This window comes from Trichechus manatus, unplaced genomic scaffold, assembly GCF_000243295.1.
Source record: "Trichechus manatus latirostris isolate Lorelei unplaced genomic scaffold, TriManLat1.0 scaffold00038, whole genome shotgun sequence".
NCBI classification, from domain to species: domain Eukaryota; kingdom Metazoa; phylum Chordata; class Mammalia; order Sirenia; family Trichechidae; genus Trichechus; species Trichechus manatus.
In genome coordinates, this window is record NW_004443974.1 from 4,945,930 (window position 1) to 4,968,479 (window position 22,550).

General features: G+C 37.7%; 1 protein-coding gene across 9 annotated transcripts in view; it reads left to right on the forward strand.

Annotated features, from left to right (window-relative positions):
* The window catches only part of CNTRL (centriolin), a 102,894-nt gene extending 80,460 nt beyond the window's left edge, over positions 1-22,434 (forward strand). For 5 of the 9 annotated variants that reach the window (XM_023730659.1, XM_023730657.1, XM_023730660.1 and 2 more), the window contains 15 exons: positions 1,698-1,874; positions 2,627-2,786; positions 4,028-4,143; positions 4,226-4,443; positions 6,017-6,174; positions 7,239-7,312; positions 8,420-8,608; positions 9,034-9,259; positions 11,083-11,288; positions 12,750-12,890; positions 16,527-16,799; positions 16,988-17,050; positions 18,340-18,549; positions 20,576-20,658; positions 20,866-22,434. In XM_023730659.1, the coding sequence (XP_023586427.1) occupies positions 1,698-1,874; positions 2,627-2,786; positions 4,028-4,143; positions 4,226-4,443; positions 6,017-6,174; positions 7,239-7,312; positions 8,420-8,608; positions 9,034-9,259; positions 11,083-11,288; positions 12,750-12,890; positions 16,527-16,799; positions 16,988-17,050; positions 18,340-18,549; positions 20,576-20,632 (2,268 nt within the window). In that variant the 3' untranslated portion in view covers positions 20,633-20,658; positions 20,866-22,434. Of the gene's footprint in view, positions 1-1,697; positions 1,875-2,626; positions 2,787-4,027; positions 4,144-4,225; positions 4,444-6,016; positions 6,175-7,238; positions 7,313-8,419; positions 8,609-9,033; positions 9,260-11,082; positions 11,289-12,749; positions 12,891-16,526; positions 16,800-16,987; positions 17,051-18,339; positions 18,568-20,575; positions 20,712-20,865 lie in introns of those variants that run through there. The other 4 variants (XM_023730658.1, XM_023730663.1, XR_002823984.1 and 1 more) reach the window with 3 other exon arrangements.
* The last annotated feature ends 116 nt before the right edge of the window (positions 22,435-22,550 follow it).

Consider the following 22,550-nt stretch of genomic DNA (forward strand, 5'->3'; position numbering starts at 1 on the left):
GATCCAGCTATCTCGCTCCTTGGAATATATCCTAGAGAAATAAGAGCCATCACACGAATAGATATATGCGCACCCATGTTCATTGCAGCACTGTTCACAATAGCAAAAAGATGGAAACAACCTGTTTGCCCATCAGCAGACAAATGGATAAACAAATTATGGTATATCCACACAATGGAATACTACCCAACGATAAAGAACAACGATGAAGCTGTGAAACATAACATGGAGGAAGCTGGAGGGCATTATGCTGAGTGAATTTAGTCAGTCACAGAAGGACAAAATTGTATAAGACCACTATTATAAGAACTCAAGAAAAGGTTTAAACACAGAAGAAAACATTCTTTGGTGGTTACGAGGGTGGGGAGGAAGGGTGAGGGTTATTTACTAACTAGATAGTAGATAAGAATTAGGTGAAGGGAAGGGCAGCATACGCTCTGGGGGAAGTCAGCACAACTGGACTAAACCAAAGCTAAGAAGTTTCCTGAATACAGTCAAACACTTTGAGGGACAGAGTAGCAGGGGTAGGGGTCTGGGGACCATGCTTTCAGGGGACATCTAGATCAATTGGCATAACAAAGCTTTTTAAGAAAATGTTCTGTGTCCTACTTTTGTGAGTGGCATCTGGGGTCTTAAAGCTTGCAAGCGGCCATCTAAGATGTATCAATTGGTCCCAACCACCTGCAGTAAAGGAGAATTTAAGAACATGAAAGACACGAGGAAAGTATTAGCCCGAGAGACAGAAAGGGCCACATAAACCAGAGACTTCATCAGCCTGAGACCAGAAGCAGAAGATCGGGATGGTGCCTGGCTACCACCAATGACCGCCCTGACAGGGAACACAACAGAGAGTCCCTGATGGAGCAGGAGATAGGTGGGATGCAGAACTCAAATTCTAGTAAGAAGACCAGACTTAATGGTCTGACTGAGACTGGAGAAACACCCGAAAGCATGGCCTTGGATTCTCTGTCAGCCCAGAACTAGAACAATTTCCAAGGCCAACTCTTCAGACAGGGATTGGACTGGACTGCGGGACATAAAGTGATACTCATGAGGAGTGTACCTCTTCGCTCAAGTAGATACAAAAGACTAAATGAGCAGCTTCTGTCCGGAGGTGAGATGGAAAGGCAGATAGGGTTAGGAGCTGGTTGAATGGACATGGGGAATTGGGTGGAAAGGAGGAGTGTGCCATCACGTCACAGTATGGGGAGAGCAATTAGGGTCACATAACAATATATGTATAAATTTTTGTATGGGAGACTAACTTGAAATGTAAACTTCATTTAAACTACAACAATAAACAACAAAAAAAATTGAGTAGTTTTAAAATTTCCGAAATGAATAAATATAAATAAATCCCTGCCTAACTTCTGTCATCAACATTATTATCAAATGAAATGTAGATATGAAAGTGTTTTGAAGACCATAACCTGAGGGATAATCATTATTATTATATTGTTATTATTGCTGTTATTGGAGTGGTTTTAAGTATATAAGCTCAAGATCATTATTAGGCATTTCATGCACCCACCCCCAGTCTAGCCTTCCTGACTCTTGGGACTCGAGCAATAGATACTAATGTCTCCCTACAACCTCCTCACCAGGTAGCTTTAGCTGGATTCAGTATTTTCCATCTACCTGCTGAAAACTGCATGACTTTTGTCAAGCTTCGCATTCTTCCCTTTTCTTTAATGCAGGTGACAAGTCAACAACAGGAGATGGCCATCTTGGACAGGCACTTGGGACATAAAAAGGAGGAGCTGCATCTACTCCAAGGAAGCATGGTCCAGGCCAAGGCTGACCTCCAGGAGGCTCTGAGACTGGGAGAGACTGAAGTAGCTGAGAAGTGCAGTCACATTAGGGTTTGTTTTTCTGTAGGTTTTCTTAAGAGCCCTAGGATAATACTATGGATGTATCTTGAGATACTTTCATTTAGTTTCCCCTAAATGCAAATACAGATGGCTGAAATTTCGAAGTCTCTGAAACATTGCTTTGGTTTTGTGTTGTGTGTCTATGCTATGACTGTCACATGTTGTTCCACCCCATGTCGTTTTCTGGATATGCCCAAGATTTTCCTGCATCTGTGTTCTTTCTTATACGATTTCTTTTCCAGGAATGCCCTTCCTCCCTCATTGCTAGCCACAGCCTGTCCGTTTTTCATGACCTACCTTCATACCACCTCCTCTTTGAAGACTTCCCTAATTTTTCCCCTACCCCAGCTGAAGGAGTTTGTCCCTCGTTTGAGTTCTGAGTCACTCTGTCTACATGTTTCCCAGGGCATTTAGTACCTTTAGCCTTGTGTGATCCTGTTTATGTGCCTTTCCTTATCTCCTGGTGAGGTGCTGAGCCCCTGAGGGCAGGAACCACCTCTTTTCTTCTCCACAACACAATGCCTTGCACATAGTAATGTTGCATATACCCTTAAATGAAGATAATATGTTACTTTCTTCTATAATACATAAATATGTTAATACAAAAATAGTGCTATTCTTGACATAAAAGGCAAAAGATGAGCTTGTTTCCAAATTAGAATTTCTATGCAGTGAGACCATTTATAAGAGAATTAATTTTAAAGTAATTTCCATTCATAATTTTGCAGAGAGTCATGATTTTTTTCCCCCCACAGGAAGTAAAATCTCTTCTGGAAGAACTGAGTTTTCAGAAAGGAGAACTGAATGTCCAGATTAGTGAAAAAAAATCTCAACTTGCACTTATAAAGCAGGAAATTGAGAAAGAGGAAGAAAATCTTCAGGTAGTTTTAAGGCAAATGTTTAAACATAAAACTGGTAAGTTTAAAGAAAAACAATCATAAAATTTGAAGTATATGAAATACGAAAATATCTATATTCCACGTCACAGAAAAAATCCAAGTGGTCAAGTAAGTTATTAATAAGTAAAGAAAAGCAAAGTTTAAAAGGAATAGGATATTGTTTTCTGCCGTTCAAATTAATAACATTTATTTGAAAGAAAAATAATCATATTCCTTGCTGACCAGGGTATGGTGAAAGAGTAGCACTTACAGGCTATTTATTGAAGTATAAATTAGAACAATCTACCTGTGTTTCATTATTCTTAAAATTCACAGCTATTGAACCACTGAGCCCATTTCTAGTAATCTAGAGTGGCGTAGTAGTTAAAGAGCTCAACTACTAACCAAGAGGTTGGCAGTTCAAATCCACCAGCTGCTCCTTGGAAATCCTATGGGGCAGTTCTACTCTGTCATATAGAGTCGCTATGAGTCAGAATGGACTCGACGGCAACACGTTTGGTTAGAGAGGGCAAGCATTTATGCACATTACAGCAATATTTATAATGGCAAAATTTGTAAATAGCTTAAATGACCAATTTAAAAATCATATGTTTAACAGCATTTAATGACATGCAGAAATGCTCATGAGAAGAGTGAAAAAATGTATAAAAATTGAACATGCAGTATAATCCCATTTTATTTTAAAATATATGTTTATGTATATGTACTTATGGAAATAAATATATCAAAGTGTTATTGTAATAGGGATTATCTTTGGATGATGGGGTAATGTTTGATTATCATTTTCTTTTATACTTTTTAAAAAATATTTTCTGAATCTTATACAATGAGTAAATATTTTTATAATCAGAAAATAAAATGTTTATTTTTAAATATCTGTAATTCAGAAGGGCCAAAAAAATTCTTTCATAAATTTAGATTTATACTTTTAAGTTTTCCACATGTATTTTAATTTTTACTTGTGTGAAAGTGCTCTTTGTTCATTCTTTTATATGGGGGGAATTGCTTTTAGAACTAGATCTTTATTAAATGTTTTTGTTAAAATATTTTAAACAAATTAATATATAACAATACTTTTACAGTATTTTTATTTTTCATTAAAAAAACAATTTGGTAACTCCCTGAGTTGAGTTCAACAAAGGTTTTTAATTATCTGTTTATTGCTTCTTGATTCAGTCCATAGCATTATTATTTCATTTTGTAAATATTTCCAAGTTTATGTAATAGCTTGGACCATGCTTTGTTTCTGTCTGTTAGAACTAAAGAATATTCTGGACATGTTACAACTTGAAAACAATGAGCTACAGGGCTTGAAGCTACAGCATGACCAAAAGGTGTCTGAATTAGAGAAGATGCAGGTTGAAGTGTTAGAGGTAATGAACAAAGCTGTTGTACCCTTAACAAACTGCAGCCTTTCTCTTTTAGGATGTTTGAGTTCTCTTTTATCTCATTTAGGAGAAACTGGAGTTAGAGAATTTGCAGCAGACAGCCCAGCGACAGAAAGGGGAAATAGAATGGCAGAAGCAGCTCCTTGAGAAGGACAAACGGGAAATAGAGCGAATGACTGCTGAGACCCGAGCATTACAAGTGTGTATGGCATCTTTGAGCAAAGAAAAGGAAGATCTTGAAGAGAAATGTGACAGTTGGGAAAAGAAGTTGGCACAAACCAAAAGGTGATAGCAGAACAAATAAGCTTACAGGATTACTTCTTGAAGGGCTAAAGCATTTTTTTAATTTGTCAAAATAATACAAACACAGTATTTTTAAAAATTGGAAAATAGAGACAAAAAAACAGACACACTGCAAACTCAGTATCATAATACAATTCACCAGTAGCATTTTATGGTGACTTTCCTTCTAATTTGTTTTATAATCTGTTGTTTAAGATATTAATTCTCCCCAAATTAATCTACAGATTCAAGACAATTCCGATCAAAATCCTGGCAGGCTTTTTTGTAGAAATTGACAATCTGATTATAAAATTTAGAATAGAATCTAAAATTTTTTAGACATGACCTGAAAACAACTTTGAAAAAGAAGAACAGAGTTTAAGGACTGACAAACCTGATTTCAAGACTTATTATGTTTACATAAATGTAAATACCTAAATATAAAACTTCTAGAAGAAAAATAGGAGAAAGTTTGTGTGACCTTGGGTTCGGCAAAGATTTCTTAGGTATGACACAAAGCATGATAAATAAAGAAATAAATTTATAAAAGTAGAATTAATCAAAATTTAAAACTCTGGTCATCAAAAGACAATGTTAAGATAATGAAAAGACAAGCCACAGGCTGAAAGAAAATCTTTGCAGCCATGTATCTGATAAAGGACTTAGATCCAGAAAATATATTTGAAAAATCTCTCAAAACTCAATAATAAGAAAATAACCCAATTTTTAAAAAAAATAGGTGAAAGATTTGAACAGACACTTCACCAAAGATACATGAATGGCAAATAAGCACATGGAAAGATACTCAGCATCAGTAATCATTAGGGAAATGCAAATTAAAACCACAAAGATATCACTATACACCTGTTAGAATGGCTGAAATTAAAGATTGACCTTACCAAGTGTTAACAAAGAACTTCCATATGCTAGTGGAGGGAATGTAAAATGGCACAACCACTTTGGAAAACAGTTTGGCAGTTACTTAAAAACTTAAACATACACCTACCATAAAATGCAGCCATTTCATTCCTAGGTATTTATGCAAGAGAAATTAAAGATTTTACACTAATGTGCACAGCAGCTTTATTAGTAATAGCCGAAAACTGGAAGCAACCCAAATGTCCACCCATATCAGTTGGTGAATGGATAAACAAATTGTAGTACATCCATACCATGAAATACTACCCATCGATAAAAAGGGAATTAAGTATTTATATACACAGCAACTTGGATGAATTACACAATAATTATGCTGAGTGAAAAAAGCCAGACAAAGCAAGTACATACAGTATGATTCCATTGATGTAAAAGAATACATACTCCATGTTTTTATCCATGGCTTTTCTAAAACTTCAATTTAGTGAGTCACTTTTTGAAAAATCTCCTGTTTAGAAAGCTGATAATAAAATTTCTTTTGAAAATGAGTTGAAGGGTGTTAGATTTTATTAAGATTTATAGTTGTTCAAACTTTCCATGACTATATATTGTGAAAGTGTAACACTGTGCCTCCCATGCCTCGTGTATGTGTGAACATTTTGTGTTTGACAGGTTGACTTATTCTCTGCTTTTGTGATAGAGTTTTGGCAGCTACAGAAGAGAACAGCAAAATGGAGCAGTCAAACTTAGAAAAGTTGGAATTGAGTGTCAGAAAACTGCAGCAGGAACTAGACCAACTAAACAGAGACAAGCTCTCACTGCATAAAGACATTTTAGTAATGCAGCAACAGCTACAAGGTATGAGACGGCAGAACAGGAAAGATGAGTATTTTTTTCCTTTGTTAGATTCTTTTTTTAATTGTTTGATTTTTCTTATTACAAAAGTAGTTCATGCTAATAGGCATGGGTTTCTTTTAGACATGATAAAAGTGTTCTAAAATTAGATTGTGGTGATGGTTGCACAATTCTGTGAATATACTAAAAGCCATTGAGTTGTACATATTGAGTAATATATGTTATGTGAATTATATCTCATTAAAGCTGTTTTTTAAAGTAATCTGCGTTCCTTAAAGAAAAAGTAAAAATCATGCAAAAAGATAAAAATTACCACTAACCTCACCCGTCAGAGATAATTCCTATAATCAGTTTGGTGAATATCCTTCCAGATTTTTCCTATATATACATACATTACAAAAACAAAGATGCAGTTAGCATCCTTATTGCCACATCTTTATAAATAGTCATGATTATTTAGGATAAATTCCTAAGTAATAATTGTAGCTAATTATGTTTGTTTGTTGAGCATTAACTATGTCCTAGGCCTGATGCTAACTGTTTACGGGCATTTTTCTCATTTAATTCTCATAACATTTTTATAAGGTAGAAACTGTCATTTCACCCATTTACAGATGAGGAAACTAAAATCGTTTCTGTGACTTGCTCAAGTAAGAATTGACTTGCTCACAGTCACGCAGCTATTAAGTGACAAAACCAGGACCTTGATATGGATACAAAATTTATTCCCAAATAATCTTCCTGAAAGGTTGTACCAATTTACATTTCTATCAGCAATGTAGAAGGTACCCATTTTTAAACTATGAATCTCACCTACATTAGGTATTATATTTAATTTTTTTTATTGTGAGGTTTTGAACATGTAAGTGTTTAAAAACTTGGGCCCTAACTCAGATCTGGGTTGTGCATGTAACTTTTTGGCCTTTAGTAAGATATTGTGGCATAATCGTGCATGTAACAGAAATATGTTTAAATTTATTTCCACCCTACTTTTTAGAGGGGCTGATGGGAATCTGAAATATGCATACATAGGTATTTCTTACTCTATGAAAATTTTACTTCTGTAGAAAAACGAGAAGAAGTAAACACACTACAGGAAGAATTAGCTCATGTCCAAGACCACTTGAATTTAGCAGAACAGGTAAGCATAACAGATGTAATCTAGTAGTATCCTGAAGGCATGCAGACAGTTGAAATAACAGCAACAACAAAAATCAGGTAGGCTGGCTGCTTTTTCACACAAGCAGGTCCCATGGGACCATTTATATAACACAAACATATAAATAAAAATTCTGGTGCAGAGCAATCGTTTTCAAATTTTATTTTAGCCCTAGAACTCTTGATTCAAACAAAGCTTTACTCAAAGCTGATAAATAGTGTGGTGGTGAGACCAGAGCTTGACCTTTCAGCAGTCCCTCTGGGGGCTTCTAGGACCAGATGGACCATCTCTGATCCATGGCACAGATGAGGCCTCCAAGGCTGGGTTTAGGTTTCATCACTCATTGATCTGCAGAGTAGCCTCCAGATCTGGGCCTCTGTCTTGTCAGATGTTAAATAGAGGATTCTTGACCCTGGTACTTCTGATGATCTTAAAAGTAACTCATTGTTGTCCTGTGAGGATAGTGCTATAATACTGAGTTTCAAAGAACCTCAAGCAAGTTCTGGGCCTCAGTTTCCCCTATGTAAATTAGCAGTTGGTTTAGACATCTAAATTCTCTTTCTTCTACTTAAAATCAAAGTGTTCCATCTTAAAATTCTTAACACAGGTTCTTAATGAACATTTTCTGTGATTTTCAAAAACGCTTCATTTGGGTTCCTTGAAGAAATAAGTTATGTTTTCTGAGTTTTTTAAAGATATATAAATACTTTAAATAGTAATAAAACCAGGACTTCAAGCTTATTTTTAACTAACATTGTTAAGCCTTATTCCCAGATTTTCTTAATCCTCTCGACAGTCCTGAGGTGAATGTTGTTTATTTCCATCTCAGTAATCAGTCAGCTAAAGCTTGGAGGAACTGAGTCTCTTGCCTGAGTTACATGTTTTTGGCATCTCCTTTTTTAGATACTAAATAAAAGGAAAGCCAATAGTTAAACTGAGTTCTGAATGCCTTTCTAAAAGTTAATTGGGATAATAAAGGATGTAGAACTTTGATCCTTCTCATTTTGTGAGACTTAGTTGTTACTTGATTGGCACTAGCCATGTAAAGATAGCTTTGTTAGTGGTTTCAGTTTGTTCTTTCACCTGAAGGATCTGCTTCACACCGCCAAGCATCGAGACATACAACTTAGTGAGCAGACCAGGCTCCAGAAGGACATCAGTGAACAGAAAAAGAAGTTTGAAGACTGTCAGAAAGAAGGAGAAACAAAACAGAAGCAACTTCAGGTGCTTCAGAACGAGATTGAAGAAAACAGGCTCAAGCTAGTACAACAAGAAATGGTACATACTACACGTTTATAATTTCATGTAAAGGGAAGCATTTTGCCACTTGTGTGAGCTTTTTTCCTCCTAGCAGAAAGCTACTAAAAAGTATCCCCTGTGGAACTGTGCTTCCCTTAACTGCCGTATGTAACCAGGTATGGATTTTACGCCAACTGTTTGAATCTCTTGGTATTAATGAGACCATTAAGATCATAGAACGTTGGTCCTCTGAAGAACCTTAATGACCACATGCCATTTGCTGCTTGAATCCCCTCCCTAACTTGCCAACCAAATAGTTCTCCAGCCCGATTGATCACCCTTGTAGAGGGAACTCAATCTGTCATAGTGGACTGTTTTCTGCTCTCTGTTGAACTGGAACCTGTCTCATTTAGGGCACTGAGTATTTATTATTTTATGATTAACTAAGGTTGTTCTTTACTAAGATGTTTCAAAAACTCCAGAAAGAGAGAGAAAGTGAAGAAGAAAAATTAGAAGCCAGTAAAATGACACTGAAGGAGCAGCAGCAGCAGCTGGAAAAGGAATTAACTGACCAGAAAAGTGAACTGGAACAGGTGCTTACAAAGGTGTCGGTGGCTGAAGAGCATGTCAAGACTCTGCAGGAAGAGAAGAGGTGGAATGAAACCCTGGAGAAGACACTTTCCCAAACCAGTATGTATTCCGGAACATTGTACTCAGGTTGGGGGGTGTCTTAGTTATCTAGTGCTGCTATAACAGAAATACCACACATGGATGGTATTCTCTCACAGTTTCAAGGCTAGAAGTCCAAATTCAGGGTGACAGCTCCAGGAGAAGTCTTTCTTTCTGTCCACTCTAGGGGAATGTCCTTGTCGTCATTCTTCCCCCGGTTGAGGAGCTTCTCAGCACAAGAACCCTGGGTCCAAAGGATGCGCTGTTCTCTTGGCTCTTGTTTCTTGGTGGTATGAGGCCCCTCTGTCTCAAAAGAGATTGACTTAAGATACAGTCTAATCATGTAGATTTGAGTCCTGCCTCATTAACATAACTGTCACTTATTCCACCTTATTAACATCATAGAGGTAGGATTTACAACACATAGGAAAATCACATCAGATGACAAAATGGTGGACAGTCACATAATGTGGGAATCATGGACTAGCCAAGTTGACACACATTTTTGTGGGACACAATTCAATCCATAACAGGGGGCTCTGCTGGTTGTCTTGTAAACTGTGTAAAGAAGACCCAGGCACCACCCAGAACCCAGAAAGGAGGTAGGAGAAGCAAGGCAGAAGTACGAAATCTTGTTTGATGCTCAAAGCCTTATGAAAGGCAAGGAAACAGGCTCAGAGAGACAATGAAAATTTGTATCTTTATGGAGATGGGACTGGTTGATTCTCAGGTCTGTTCACTTTACCATATTGCCTTCCTCAAGAGTGCCATCTCAAGAAAGTGGAACAGTAAGGCAGAGAAGTGCCAAAAGATACTCTAAAGGCTTTCTAAGAAGTACAGTATTTGTGAGCTCTGGGAATAATGATCCATTCCATCCCAGTCAGTCAAAAAACATTATTAACAGTTCTATTTTTGTCCATATTTGCATAGTAAATGAAACCAAAATATAGGTATTTGCCTTTGGGTCAGTTTGTTCTCTCTTGAATAACATATAAATGAAGTTGGCATGGGAATCCAGGGCAAATGATTGCTCACACACCAATAAATAATTTTTCTCTTTCTTAGGCTGCAAGGTTTCATATACTCAGAAAATGTTGTTTCCCTTAATGAACTTATTGGGCTTGGAGATTTGAAAGGGCTGTTTCTCCTTCCCTGGGAATTCTCTATACATCCAGACCCAGTCATTTCATTATGAAAATGAAACTTAATATTCTGAGTCTGATCATGCCAGAGGTGTTGAAAAGTGAAATGTGGGCAGTGTGTTACTCTAAATAAGTAGGATGATTAGAAAAATCCATTTTAAATGTCCTTACTATTTATAAGCATTATATATTGAGTACTCACTGTGTACCAGGTTTTTGCATACATGATTCTCATTGAACACCAGGCTGTAAGTTCCTCTTCTATAAAATGGGGCTCATGCCAGTGTAGGAATTTCTCTGAATCCTGTGTTCTTTCCTCTGCACTGCCTCCTATGAAGAAAGAAGTAGAGGTGTGGCTCCCTTTATTCAAATTAAGGTTTATAAAGGACATTCCAGCTATCTTTTCCATGTTCCCCTACACTCATGAGTGATGCCGTGTTTACTCTCATTTGTCTCAAAGACTTGAAAGGGATGACTATAGCTGTCTGTCACTTTGGGATCAGGCCCTCCAGGAAACAGTTACTTCAGGAGGCTTCCTTATCTGTGCCTCTGGTCTGGGTCAGGGTGGACTTGTAAGACTCAGTTATGGAGGAAGGTGCCTGAGTGAGTAGCATGTCAGTTATGTAATCTGCCCTCGATGGAAAAGCTGTCCACAGCCAGCCCAAGGTCTCTGGCCAAACCTCCTAAAATCGTTCATTTCAGAACAACAGCTTTCAGAACGGGAGCAGGAATTAATGGAAAAGTCAAGTGAGCTTCTGGCTCTCCAGAAAGAGATGGACTCCATGAGGGCTGACTTCAGCCTCCTGCGGAACCAGTTCTTGACAGAAAGAAAGAAAGCAGAGAAGCAGATTGCCACCCTAAAGGAAGCCCTTAAGACACAGCGGAGCCAGCTGGAGAAGAACCTTCTTGTGAGTACTTGCCACCCCGCAGTTTATGAGGAAATGATGTATTTGCTAAACTAAAACACTCTTTCAATGCAGAGAAAATTACCCATCAACCCAGCACCTATTTCTGCTGTTGATACTGGTATGTATATACATAGAATCTATTCTTTTAAGCTGATGGGAGGTTTTACCTGAGACTGGGCTGAAGCCTCAGAGAAGCTCTCTGGCTGCCTGGGGAGATAGTCATTTGAACAGACAGTGTCAGCACAAAGCCGAACACACTCTCAGATAGCAAGCCTCTACTTACACCTCGACTCCCAGGGAGTACGAGGGTGGTGTTGGAGAAAGTGTCAGTAGACATTTTTATACAGCTGCAGTCAGTGCTCACACATTTTTCTCAGCCTGCTCTTTTTATTCCACATTAGCTGTAATTAATCATTATCCTAAAACCAGGAAGCTGAATTTACCATGCTTTTATCCCTAAAATAAATTTTGGGAGGTGATACTCAGATGAGTTCGAAACGGTTTATAGTGAGTAGAGGAGGTAGGCAGCAGTGGAGGCCTGTCACAGGAATCGATTTCTCTAACACCCTCTGGAAGAATTAATGGAGCTCTGTTCCCTTGTGGTGCAGTGGTTAAGTGCTCGGCTGCTACCCAAAAGGTCAGTGTTCAAATCTGTCAGCTGCTCCGCAGGAGAAAAATGTGGCAGTCTGCTTCTGTAAAGATTACAGCCTTGGAAACCCTATGGGTCAGTTCTGCTCTGTCCTGCAGGGTCGTGATGAGTCAACTCCACGACAATTGTGGGTTTCTGGTTTTTTCGAGTTTATTGTGTGGAGAAGTCCCTGAGTGGTGCATACGGGCAAGCACTGGACTACTAACAGAAGGGCTGGCACTTTGAATCTACCCAGAGGCGCCTCGGAAGAAATGCCTGAAAGATCCCAGCCACTAAAAACCTATGGAGCACAATTCTATTCTGAAACACACGGGTTCGCCATGAGTCAGAATTGACTCGATGGCAACTGGTTTAGTTTGTTGTTGTTGTTTTTTTTTTTTTTGGTATTGTGTGAAAGGCACTTTACAAATCGTGTGTTTCCCAAAGGGTGATTTGCTTACGACTAGGCAAGATGATTGTAACGATAGTAAGTAGATAGAGTCTAAGTTTTAAACCTCCCAATAATCTTATGATAAAGGGTATTTGTTCCCATTTTACAGGTAGTTAATGGAGGCTCAGAAAGAGAAAATAACTTATTAACAAAGGTAATGCTGCAGATCTGGACTTGAGACTTTGAGCTAAGAAACTGACATGTATATACTTCCAGCTATACTATACCTGCCAAAGAAGGCAGATAGAATTATCCCCATTTTACAGTTAGAGAATCTGAGGCCCAGATGGGAAATAAAATTACAGAACTAGTGAGTGTATAAACCAGTGACCCACACTACCACATGTGGGACCCCAGAGTCATTTTCCTCCTTCCGTGCTAGGAGCAAAAACAGGAGAATAGCTGCATGCAGAAGGAAATGGCAACAATTGAGCAGGTGGCCCAGGACAACCATGAGCGGGCTAGGCGCCTGATGAAGGAGCTCATCCAGATGCAGCATGAATACATGGAGCTCCAGAAACAGGTGTGTGCCCAGGACCCCACTGACCAGCCTGGGACAGAGAGGACTTGTTAAGCACCTTCATTCCCCTCAGGGCTCAGACACTTTATTTTTTTTACACTTTATTTTTTTAAATATCACTTTTAAGAAGGTATTGCTTTGTGGAAATTATAAAAAGCTGATTATAAGAATGTTCTTTAAGTCAAATCTGTTTTTCCAGTCTTAATATTTAGAAACACACTTCCACAAGAAGAATATATTTGTTCAAAATATACTTTTTAAAAATTTCATCATGGTAAAATATATGTAACATAAAATTTGACATTTTAACAATTTTTAAGTGTACATTTCAGTGACATTGATTACATTCACCAGGTTGTGCAACTATCACCACTATTTCAAAAAGTTTTTCATCATCCTAAGCAGAAACTCAGTACCCCTTAGAAACTAACTCCCCATTCTCCCCTCCTCTCAGCCCCTGGTAACCACTACTAAACTTTGGTCTCTATGCATTTGCCAATTCTAGATATTTCTTATAAGTGGGATCATACAATATTTGTCCTTTTGTGTCTGACTTATTTGACTTTGCATAATGCTTTCAAAGTTCATCTTTATCATCCCATGTATCAGAACTTAATTTTCCTGTCTGTATGGCTGAATAATATTCCATTATATGCAGTGAACATTGGAGTACAAGTATCTGTTCGAGTTTCTGCTTTCAAGGTTTTGGGTATAAACCTAGGAGTTGAATTTCTGGGTCAAATGGTAACTCTGTTAACTTTTCGAGGATCTGCCAAACTGTTTTCCATAGTATCTGCACCATTTTACTTTCCCACCAGCAGTGGATGAGGGTTTCAGTTTCTCCACATTCTTGCCAACACTTGTTATTTTCTGTTTTTCTGATAATAGCCATCCTAGTGTGAGTGAAGTGGTATTTTGTGGTTTAGATTTGCATTTCCCTGATGACTAATGATGTTGAGCATCTTTTCATGTGCATACTGGCCATTTGTATATCTTCCTTGAAGAAATGTCGATTTGACATTTTTTGCCTGTTTGTTAATTAGATTGTCTTTTTGTTGTTGAGTTATAGTAGTTCTTTATATATTCTGGATGTACGATTTGCAGATATTTTCTCCTATTGTGTCAGTTGTCTCTTCACTTTCTTGATAGTGTTCTTTGATGCACAGAAGTTTTTTCCTTTGATGAAGTCTAAATTATCTACCATATTTTTACACAAATAATGTGCGCGGTATACATTTTTTGTCAAACGCGCAGCTCCTCCCTGCATGTTATTTTCGTAAGTGCACTCTGCTGGTTTCCATGCATTATATGTGTGGGTGTGTTATTTGGGAAAAAATATGGTAATTTGTCTTTTGTTGCATGTGCTTTTGGTGTTATAACTAAGAATCCACTGTCAAAAACAATGTCTTAAAATTTTACCTCTGTGGTTTATTCTAAGAGTTTTGTGGATTTAGTTCTTATTTTTAGGTCATTGATCCATTTTGAGTTAATTTTTGTATATGGTATAAGCTGTGGGTCCAACTTCATTATTTTGCATGTGGAGATCCAGTTGGCCCAGTACCATTTGTTGAAGAGACTGTTCTTTCCTCCTGTTGAATGGATTTGGCACCCTTGTTGAATTCTGTTGGCCATAGATGTGTGGGTTTATTTATGGACTGTCAGTTCTATTCCATTGGTCTGTATGTCTGCCCTTATCGACACTTTTGATTACTGTGGCCTTGTAATATGCTTTAAAATTAGGACATGCAAGCCTTCCTACTTTGTTCTTCTTTTAAGATTGTTTTGGCTATTTAGGGCCCCTAGCAATTATACATGAATTTGAGGATCAGCTTTTCCTTTTCTGAAAAAAAGACTGTTGGAGTTTTGATAGTGATTGCATTGGATCTGTAGATCACTTTGGGTATTATCGACACTTTAACAATGTTAAGTCTTCCAATCCATGGACATGGGATATCTTTCCACTTATTTAGGTTTTCTCTGATTTCTTTCAGCAATGTTTTATAGTTTTCATTGTACAAGTCTTTCAGCTTCTTATTTAAATTTATTCCTAAATATTTTATTATTTTAGATGCTAATGTAAATGGAGTTGTTTTCTTAATTTTCTTTTCAGATTGTTCATTGCTGGTATATAGAAATTCAGCTAATTTTTGTGTGTTGATCTTGTCCCTGCCACTTTGCTGAATTCACTTATTAGCCCTAGTAGCTTTCTTGTGAAATCTTTGGGATTTTTTATATATAGGATCATGTCATCTGTGAATAGAGATAGTTTTACTTCTTTTCCTATTTTGGATGCCTTTTATTTCTTTTTCTTGTCTAATTGCTCTGGCTAGAACTTCCAGTATAATGTTAACTGGCAGTGGTGAAAGTGGGCAACCTTGGTCTTGTTCCTGATCTTAGGGGAAAAGTTTTCAATCTCTCACCGTTGAAGATGATGTTCAGAATATACTTTTAAAATTGTCTTAAATTCAGCAAGATTATTACGTTAATTTTTTTAAAGAAAAGGGGTAATTCTTTGCCATAAAATTTTATCACGTCTCAGAGAACTATGTTGAAATGTTAGGTTTTATGCCAGATACAAGAGCCAGATCCTCAGGCAAGAAAAATGACTTCAGGGGAAACTTTTGATATTATGTAATGTAACCAGACTGAGGGTGTGTAAATAGATGGAATCTCTATTCCTAGATGTCCTGGTGTCCTCTTAGCCATTGTCAGCATCTGGGCCACTCGTGAACTCCAGCTGGGCTGCTGTGGTCCTGCTACATTTTGTCCTTTGGACTATCTATATGGCCATTCCAGTTTCATCTGTGCCTCCCCTATTCCACACAGTCAGCCTTTGGCTCAAGAAAAAATAACTATTTTGTTTAAATACTTAGTGATTCTAGATGCCTCTGTAAACTTGGTAGGGCTATAGCAGTAGGTATGAGTCTAATATCTTTGCTAAGCACTTTATGGGAAGGGCCAGATGGAGTAGTCTCAGGTATTAAACACAATCTGTTGTGTTTTGGAAGCCTCTAGACTGCCCAAGCCACCAAATTCTTCACCTGTAAAATGAAAGCATTTGACCAGATCATTTCTAAGGACCCATCCACATTAACATTTATAATCTAGATCACTTACGACTTGTTTCAGTAAATGACCCTTTTCAGTAAATGGCCCTTTGGAGATTTAATTACTGTAGTTGCCATTTATTGGGTACCATTAGGTGCTTCATATGAATTCTCACTTAGTTCTCACGTATCTGGGAGGGAGGTATTATCTCCATGTACAAATGAGGTAACAGAGATTCTGAAGTTAGCTAACTTGCCCTAAGTCATACTGGTAATGTTACTGGAAATGAAATTGGAATCCAGCTCTAACTTCGAAGAGATTGACTTCCATAGAATAATACACCTTCAAGGAACATTATGCACATGCTTTTCTAAACTGAAGTTGCTAAATCAAGATGCCAGTAAAATTGTTTACCTGGTAGCTTATAGATACTTGAGTATTTAAATAATTCCAAGTTTTTATAGTCCTAACAATCACAGTACTTGACATTTGTAGATCTTTAAATACATGACACATTAAACAGCTCAATTCCAGTAAGTCCCTAACTTTACTGCATGGGCTTTACTGTTTGACTCTCCCTCCCTCTTTAAGATGGCAAACCAAAAAGATTTGGAGAGAAGACAAATGGAAATCAGTGAAGCAATGAGGACACTTAAATCTGAGGTGAAAGATGAAATCAGAACCAGCCTTAAGAATCTCAATCAGTGTCTTCCAGAACTACCGGCAGAACTGGAAGGTATTTTTGAAAGAAATGAGAACTTAGAAGGAGAGTTGGAAAGCTTGAAAGAGAATTTTCCATTCACTATGAATGAAAGACCATCGCCTTTTGAAGAAAAACTGAACTTTTCCCAAGTTCACATAATGGTAAGGGTTTATCCTAGTATTCTCTGGACTACATAGAAGGGTAACTTGGGTTTTTGAAAGATTGGTTCCCACCCTTCCCAAGATAAGCTAAAAAAGAAAACAGACTTGTGGTTGGAGGGGTGGGAGGAGGGAAAGGCTGGTTGATTACTGATAGACTCATTATTATGTCCCTTTTCCCTGTGAAAAAGGATGAACAATGGCGAGGAGAAGCACTCCGAGAGAAACTGCGTCACCATGAAGATCGACTCAAGGTTGCCTTTAAAAAAATAACAGTATGAGATACTTGGCACATTGCGTAGAGTGAGAGAAATTTCTTACATTCACGTACTGCTCTCACATTCACTCTATTACAGCACTGACAGCAGTTTCATAGATTACGTGGTGGAAGCTCAGACAAGTTGGCATCACACAATTAGTCAATGGCAGGGTCGGTGTTCTTTAGCCTGTGTAATATGCTTTGCCTCAACTAAAACCAACAGAATCTAAGTATTTGGGACAGGAAATAGAGATACAATGATAAAAATAAGATCACAGGCTAGTGGTTGGAGGAACGATTGGGAATATTGGAAAAGTAGGCTTGGGTCTCAGATAAGGAGCAGTTTGGCCCAGAACACGTTGTGTGTGAGAGCCCTAAGGACACTCAGGGACGTGTATCCATAGGTGGCTAAAAAATAGGAGTCTGGGATTTTAGTGTTCAGTATTGACCTTGAGATTTAGGTGTTGACCTAAAGATTCTGGAGCTAAAGAGTATAGATGGGAGTTGAAATAAAAGAGTGAGTGAGATCACCTAAGGGAGCCCTGGTAGCACAGTGGTTAAGCGCTTGGCTGTTAACCGAAAGGTCAGCGATTTGAACCCACCAGCTGCTCTTCTGGAGAAAGATGTGGCAAAGATTACATCCTTGGAAATCCTATGGGGGCAGTTCCACTCTATCCTACAGGGTCGCTATGTGCTGGAATCGATTTCACAGCAATGGCTTCCAGCCACGTATGGCTGTATAAATTTTAGATTAATTATAATTAAACCTAAAAATTTAGTTCTCAGTTGCCACATTTCCATCATCAAGAAAGTCCTGTTGCACAGACTGCTATAGGCTTTGAGAGAATCATTTCAAGGGCACAGCATAGGGGAAAGCTAGAAAGTAGACTGGGGTTGAGGATTAAATATAGTGAGGAGACACTGAAGATACGAAATATAAACTAATCTTCTAAATCATGGCAGAAAAGGAAGAGAGAGATGAAGCAGTAATTTAAGGGGGAAGAAAGGGATACAGAAATCCTAAGCATTGTTAAAAGTGGAGAGAATGGACTGAGTAAAAGGCCCAAATAATGACAACACAGAGTGGTTAATAAACGTTTATGCATTGAGATTATCCATCTGGCACCTTCCACGATGTTTTTTTTAGGACAAGAGCATTTTCAGCAACCATTCCTACTTTCTGGTAGTCAGATTTGCCTATCAAATGTTAAAAATGAGGAAGCTGAGTAATAGTTCTGGTATATTTCTTTTGTGTAAAACCCTAAATTTTATAACATTTTTCAGGCTCAACTTCGACATTGTATGTCCAAACAAGCAGAAGTATTTATTAAAGGAAAGCAACAGACAGAAGGCACTTTACACAGTTTGAGAAGACAAGTTGATGCTTTAGGGGAATTGGTCACCAGCACCTCTATAGATTCAACTTCCTTGTCACCCAGTCTGTCTCAGCTGGAGTCTTCCCTTGCTGATGACTTTCAGCATGGACAAAGCCAGGTAAGAGGAAGCTCTTGACAAGAGTTTTGATATATTACATGGAAAGTAGTTGAAAGCTTTGTGGTATGTCATCTAAAGGAGACTGAGGACATAAATCCCACCTTCAAATCTCTGGAAAACTTAAAAAAGACTTGGGTTTTTTTGAGGTCCAGTGTAGAAGGAGGATAAGCTGATTGCTTGGGAAATAGACTAGAACTGGAAATTGGATGACTGTCAGGGATTGTCTTAGTTATCTAGTGCTGCTGTAACAGAAATAGCACAAGTGGATGGCTTTAATGAAGAGAAATATATTCTCTCACGGTCTAGAGGTTAAAAGACCAAATTCAGGGCATCAGCTCCAGGGGAAGGCTTTCTCTCTCTGTGGGTTCTGGAGGAAGGTCCTTGTCATCAGTCTTCCCCTGGAGTGGGAGCTTCTCAGCACAGGAACCTCAGGTCCAACGACGCACTCTGCTCCTGGCACTGCTTTCTTGGTGGTATGAGATCCCCCTATCGCTCTGCTCGCTTCTCTCTTTTATATCTCAAGAGATTGACTCAAGGCACAGCCCAGTCTTGTAGATCTCATCAATATAACTGCCGATAATCTATCTTGTTAACATCATAGTGATAGGATTTACAACACATAGGAAAATCACATCAGATGACAAAATGGTAGACAATCACACAATACTGGGAATCATGGCATAGCTAAATTGAGAGATTTTTTTGGGGGACACAATTCAATCTTTGACAGAGATCTAGTTAAGTCTACTACTAAGGTTCTCCACTTCCAGATTTCCTTGTTTTCTGCTTGGTCAATATGAAGAACTTAGAACTGTGAGGCCAATTGGAGTCCTACTTTAGTCAGTCTGTCTGCCGTATCTTGGGGAAAGATGACTAATGTTGTTCCTCTTCACCTGGGGTCTGTTAAGAAACTGAATTTTCCATAAGGTTTTCTGTGTGAAACTTAAGATAAAGTTAGTAACTAATTTAGGAGAACATGAAATAAACTCATGGAACAGATAAACAGTAACACAATATTACTGACAGAATATAGCTGCCATTTTTTAGTTCTTAACTATGTGCAAGTATTATGCTAAAAACTTTACATATATTATCTAGTTTAATCTTTATATACCTGGGATAAGAAAACTGTATAAAATGATAAATGACTTGGTCAAGGTCACAAGAAGTGACAAAACCAGGACTTCGGGGCCAGTCTATGTTCTTTGCCACAGAGCAGTACATTACAGTGATTGAGCCACAAGGAACATTCAAGGACAACTGCCTCTTTAATAGGCCTAAGGAGGGCAGGCAACTTACCTAAGATCACACAGCTGATAAGCAGCAGAGGCAAGATTTGAATATGGTTACCTGACACTTCTGTGGTGGGACCCAAGTCAGGTAAAGGCCAAAACCATCATGTGCCTCAGGACAAGGGCTTACGGAAGAGAGTGAGAGGCATTAGGCATTGAAAAATTGGTGGGCTTTGGAGACAGCGCAGAGTAGTTGAAGAGTTCATAGTGGACTTGGGTGCCAAGTTCAATTATCAGCTCAGGGTGGCAGTTGGAAGAATTCAGGTGCTCTAAAGGCAAGAGGATAACAGTGGGTAGAGAGAAAGTGTTAGAATTATTGGAATCTGGGGTTGTAACCCAGGCCTGTGTGAGAAAAGCCTGAACTAGGCTGGAGTTAGGGGGCTGATTGCTAAACCTTTTTTTTTTTTTATTGCCCTTTAGGTGAAGGTTTACAGAACAAATAGTTTCTCATTAAACAGTACACATATTGTTTTATGACATTGGTTAATCACCCCACGACATGTCAACCCTCTCCCTTCTCGACCTTTTTTTTTTTTTTTTTTTTTGGTGAAAATACACATAGCCAAAGACACACCATTTCAAAAATCTCTACGTGCACAGTTTGGTGACATCGATTATGTTCTTCCAGTTGTGCTGCTATTCTCACTTTAGATGGTTTACAGAACAAAATAGTTTTTCATTAAACAGTACATATGTTGCCCTATGACAGTGTAAACCTTTTTATCTTTTTTCAGAGCTCCTTCCACCAAGTTCTGCCAAGTCCGTCAGAATCAGACATTTGCCTACACTGATGCCATTCCAGCCTCCTGTTCACAGGGTGTGTGCTGCAGAGATCCTTTAACTAGTACTTTGAATTGGAAGTTCTTTAATGTGAGCTTATCATATAAAAAGTCTCTTAAAGTAACTTTTTAACTTTTTCTCTAATTTTGTAGTGGTTAAAGCATTTTTCCAAAGAAGTGCTCTAATACATAGTGTACCTGTTTTTATTGTTACAAGTATTTAATTCATCCTTTCTACCTTTTAGGAAAAGAATGGCTTAGCCATATGCGGAATACAATCTTGCATAAATATGAGGAAATACCTTCTCTACTACCTCACTAACTTCATAGTTGGAATAGCACTTGGATTTTAGCAAGATCCAGTGAATTCAGATGCTGAACTCCACTGTAGTTTTTCTTGTACCATTAATGCCAAGGTTTTTGTAAATCACTTGTACATATGGGAATAGTTGTATAAAACTTAAACCGGGGTCCCAGGTGGTTGAGGTTTTATATTTGGAATGTGTTTTTATAAACCAGTGCTGATTTTTTAACTGCACGTTTGAATTTATAAACTGGTAATTATTTAGAAACAAAGAAGAAAATGTACTTAATTTAAGCCTTTCATTTATATAGTGTCGAGTTATTTTTGGATTTTGCTTAAAATCTATTTTCATATGAAAATAAAAGATACAACAGACTTGGGTCTATCATCTGACTTTGTATTTCACAGATCAATCTATTTTAAAGCTTTCTAAACTTTTACCTTAACTCCATGAGAATGACAATCTTTCAAATGGTCTTCTGTCTTCTGCTTGGAGGTTGATGTGTTTTACTTATTTCTAAACATATTTCATTTGGAAATACTATAATAAAACTTATCACACTGCAGGTGCTTTTCTTCAGCCAGAACTTTATACTTTGGAGAATCCGAGTGGTAAATTCGAATTATGTAGACTTCATTTAATTTTTAAACTACAGTAATTAAAAGCTTAACTCTATAATCTACATTATTTCTTTAAAAATAAGGATTACAACTACTGTCACAGTTATGTGGAACAGAATTATTTCCAAGGGTAAAGTGAAGTATGAGACCACATGTAATAGATTATTAGGTTTTAAGATAGTTCCAAGAACTCCTTTTTAGGCCACTCGGCAGCTTGTAGAGCCCTAGCAGATTATTATATTGTGTCTCTACAATACAGAAGCGCACAGAATAATCTGTCACCACCTGCTGAGGTGTACAGTCCTAAAAAGTTATGTTTGGCTAGAACTGGACCATCAAGATAATGGGATAAGTTCTAATTACAATAAAGATAATGAAAATGGCATAAAATTTATTAACACTCAGTAATTTCTAGAAGGCATCTACTTCCAAAAGAAAATTTTACATTGTTAGTGTCTTTTGTATTCACATTTTCCTTTGTTTCATTTTCTGAAGTTTTAGCAAAATGCTCAAAAAGCCTGCCTTATTCACAGGTATTGAAATATTTTAGGGCACATTTTTTGGGCCTGGCTGTCTCCGTGCTGGATAGGGGTAAAACATCTCTCTATACTGCCACATGAACAGGAATAGAAGGCAATCATTTGGTCTTTTCTTTTACTTAGGGGACTGAATTGAACCACGCATTAAAAAAAAAAAATCACACTTTAAAACAGTGGGCATATGGGCAAAGGTTCTCAAAACTATGGTCTGGTGGAATTAGAGGTGAGGTAATGTGTGAAGCTGAATACCTAGTTTCAAAAGACACCTTTCCAAAGAATTTTACTACTGCTAACTATAGTAGTATGTGAACAACAGCAATCCAAAAAAAAAAAAAAAATCAAGGATAGTGCATCAAACACTTTATTGTCCATGAAAAATACTTGAACACTGTACTGGAATGTCATCTAACGCATATAGTACTGAATACCAACTGCTAATGAGGAGGGCCGCCTCAGGGTGCAAGGG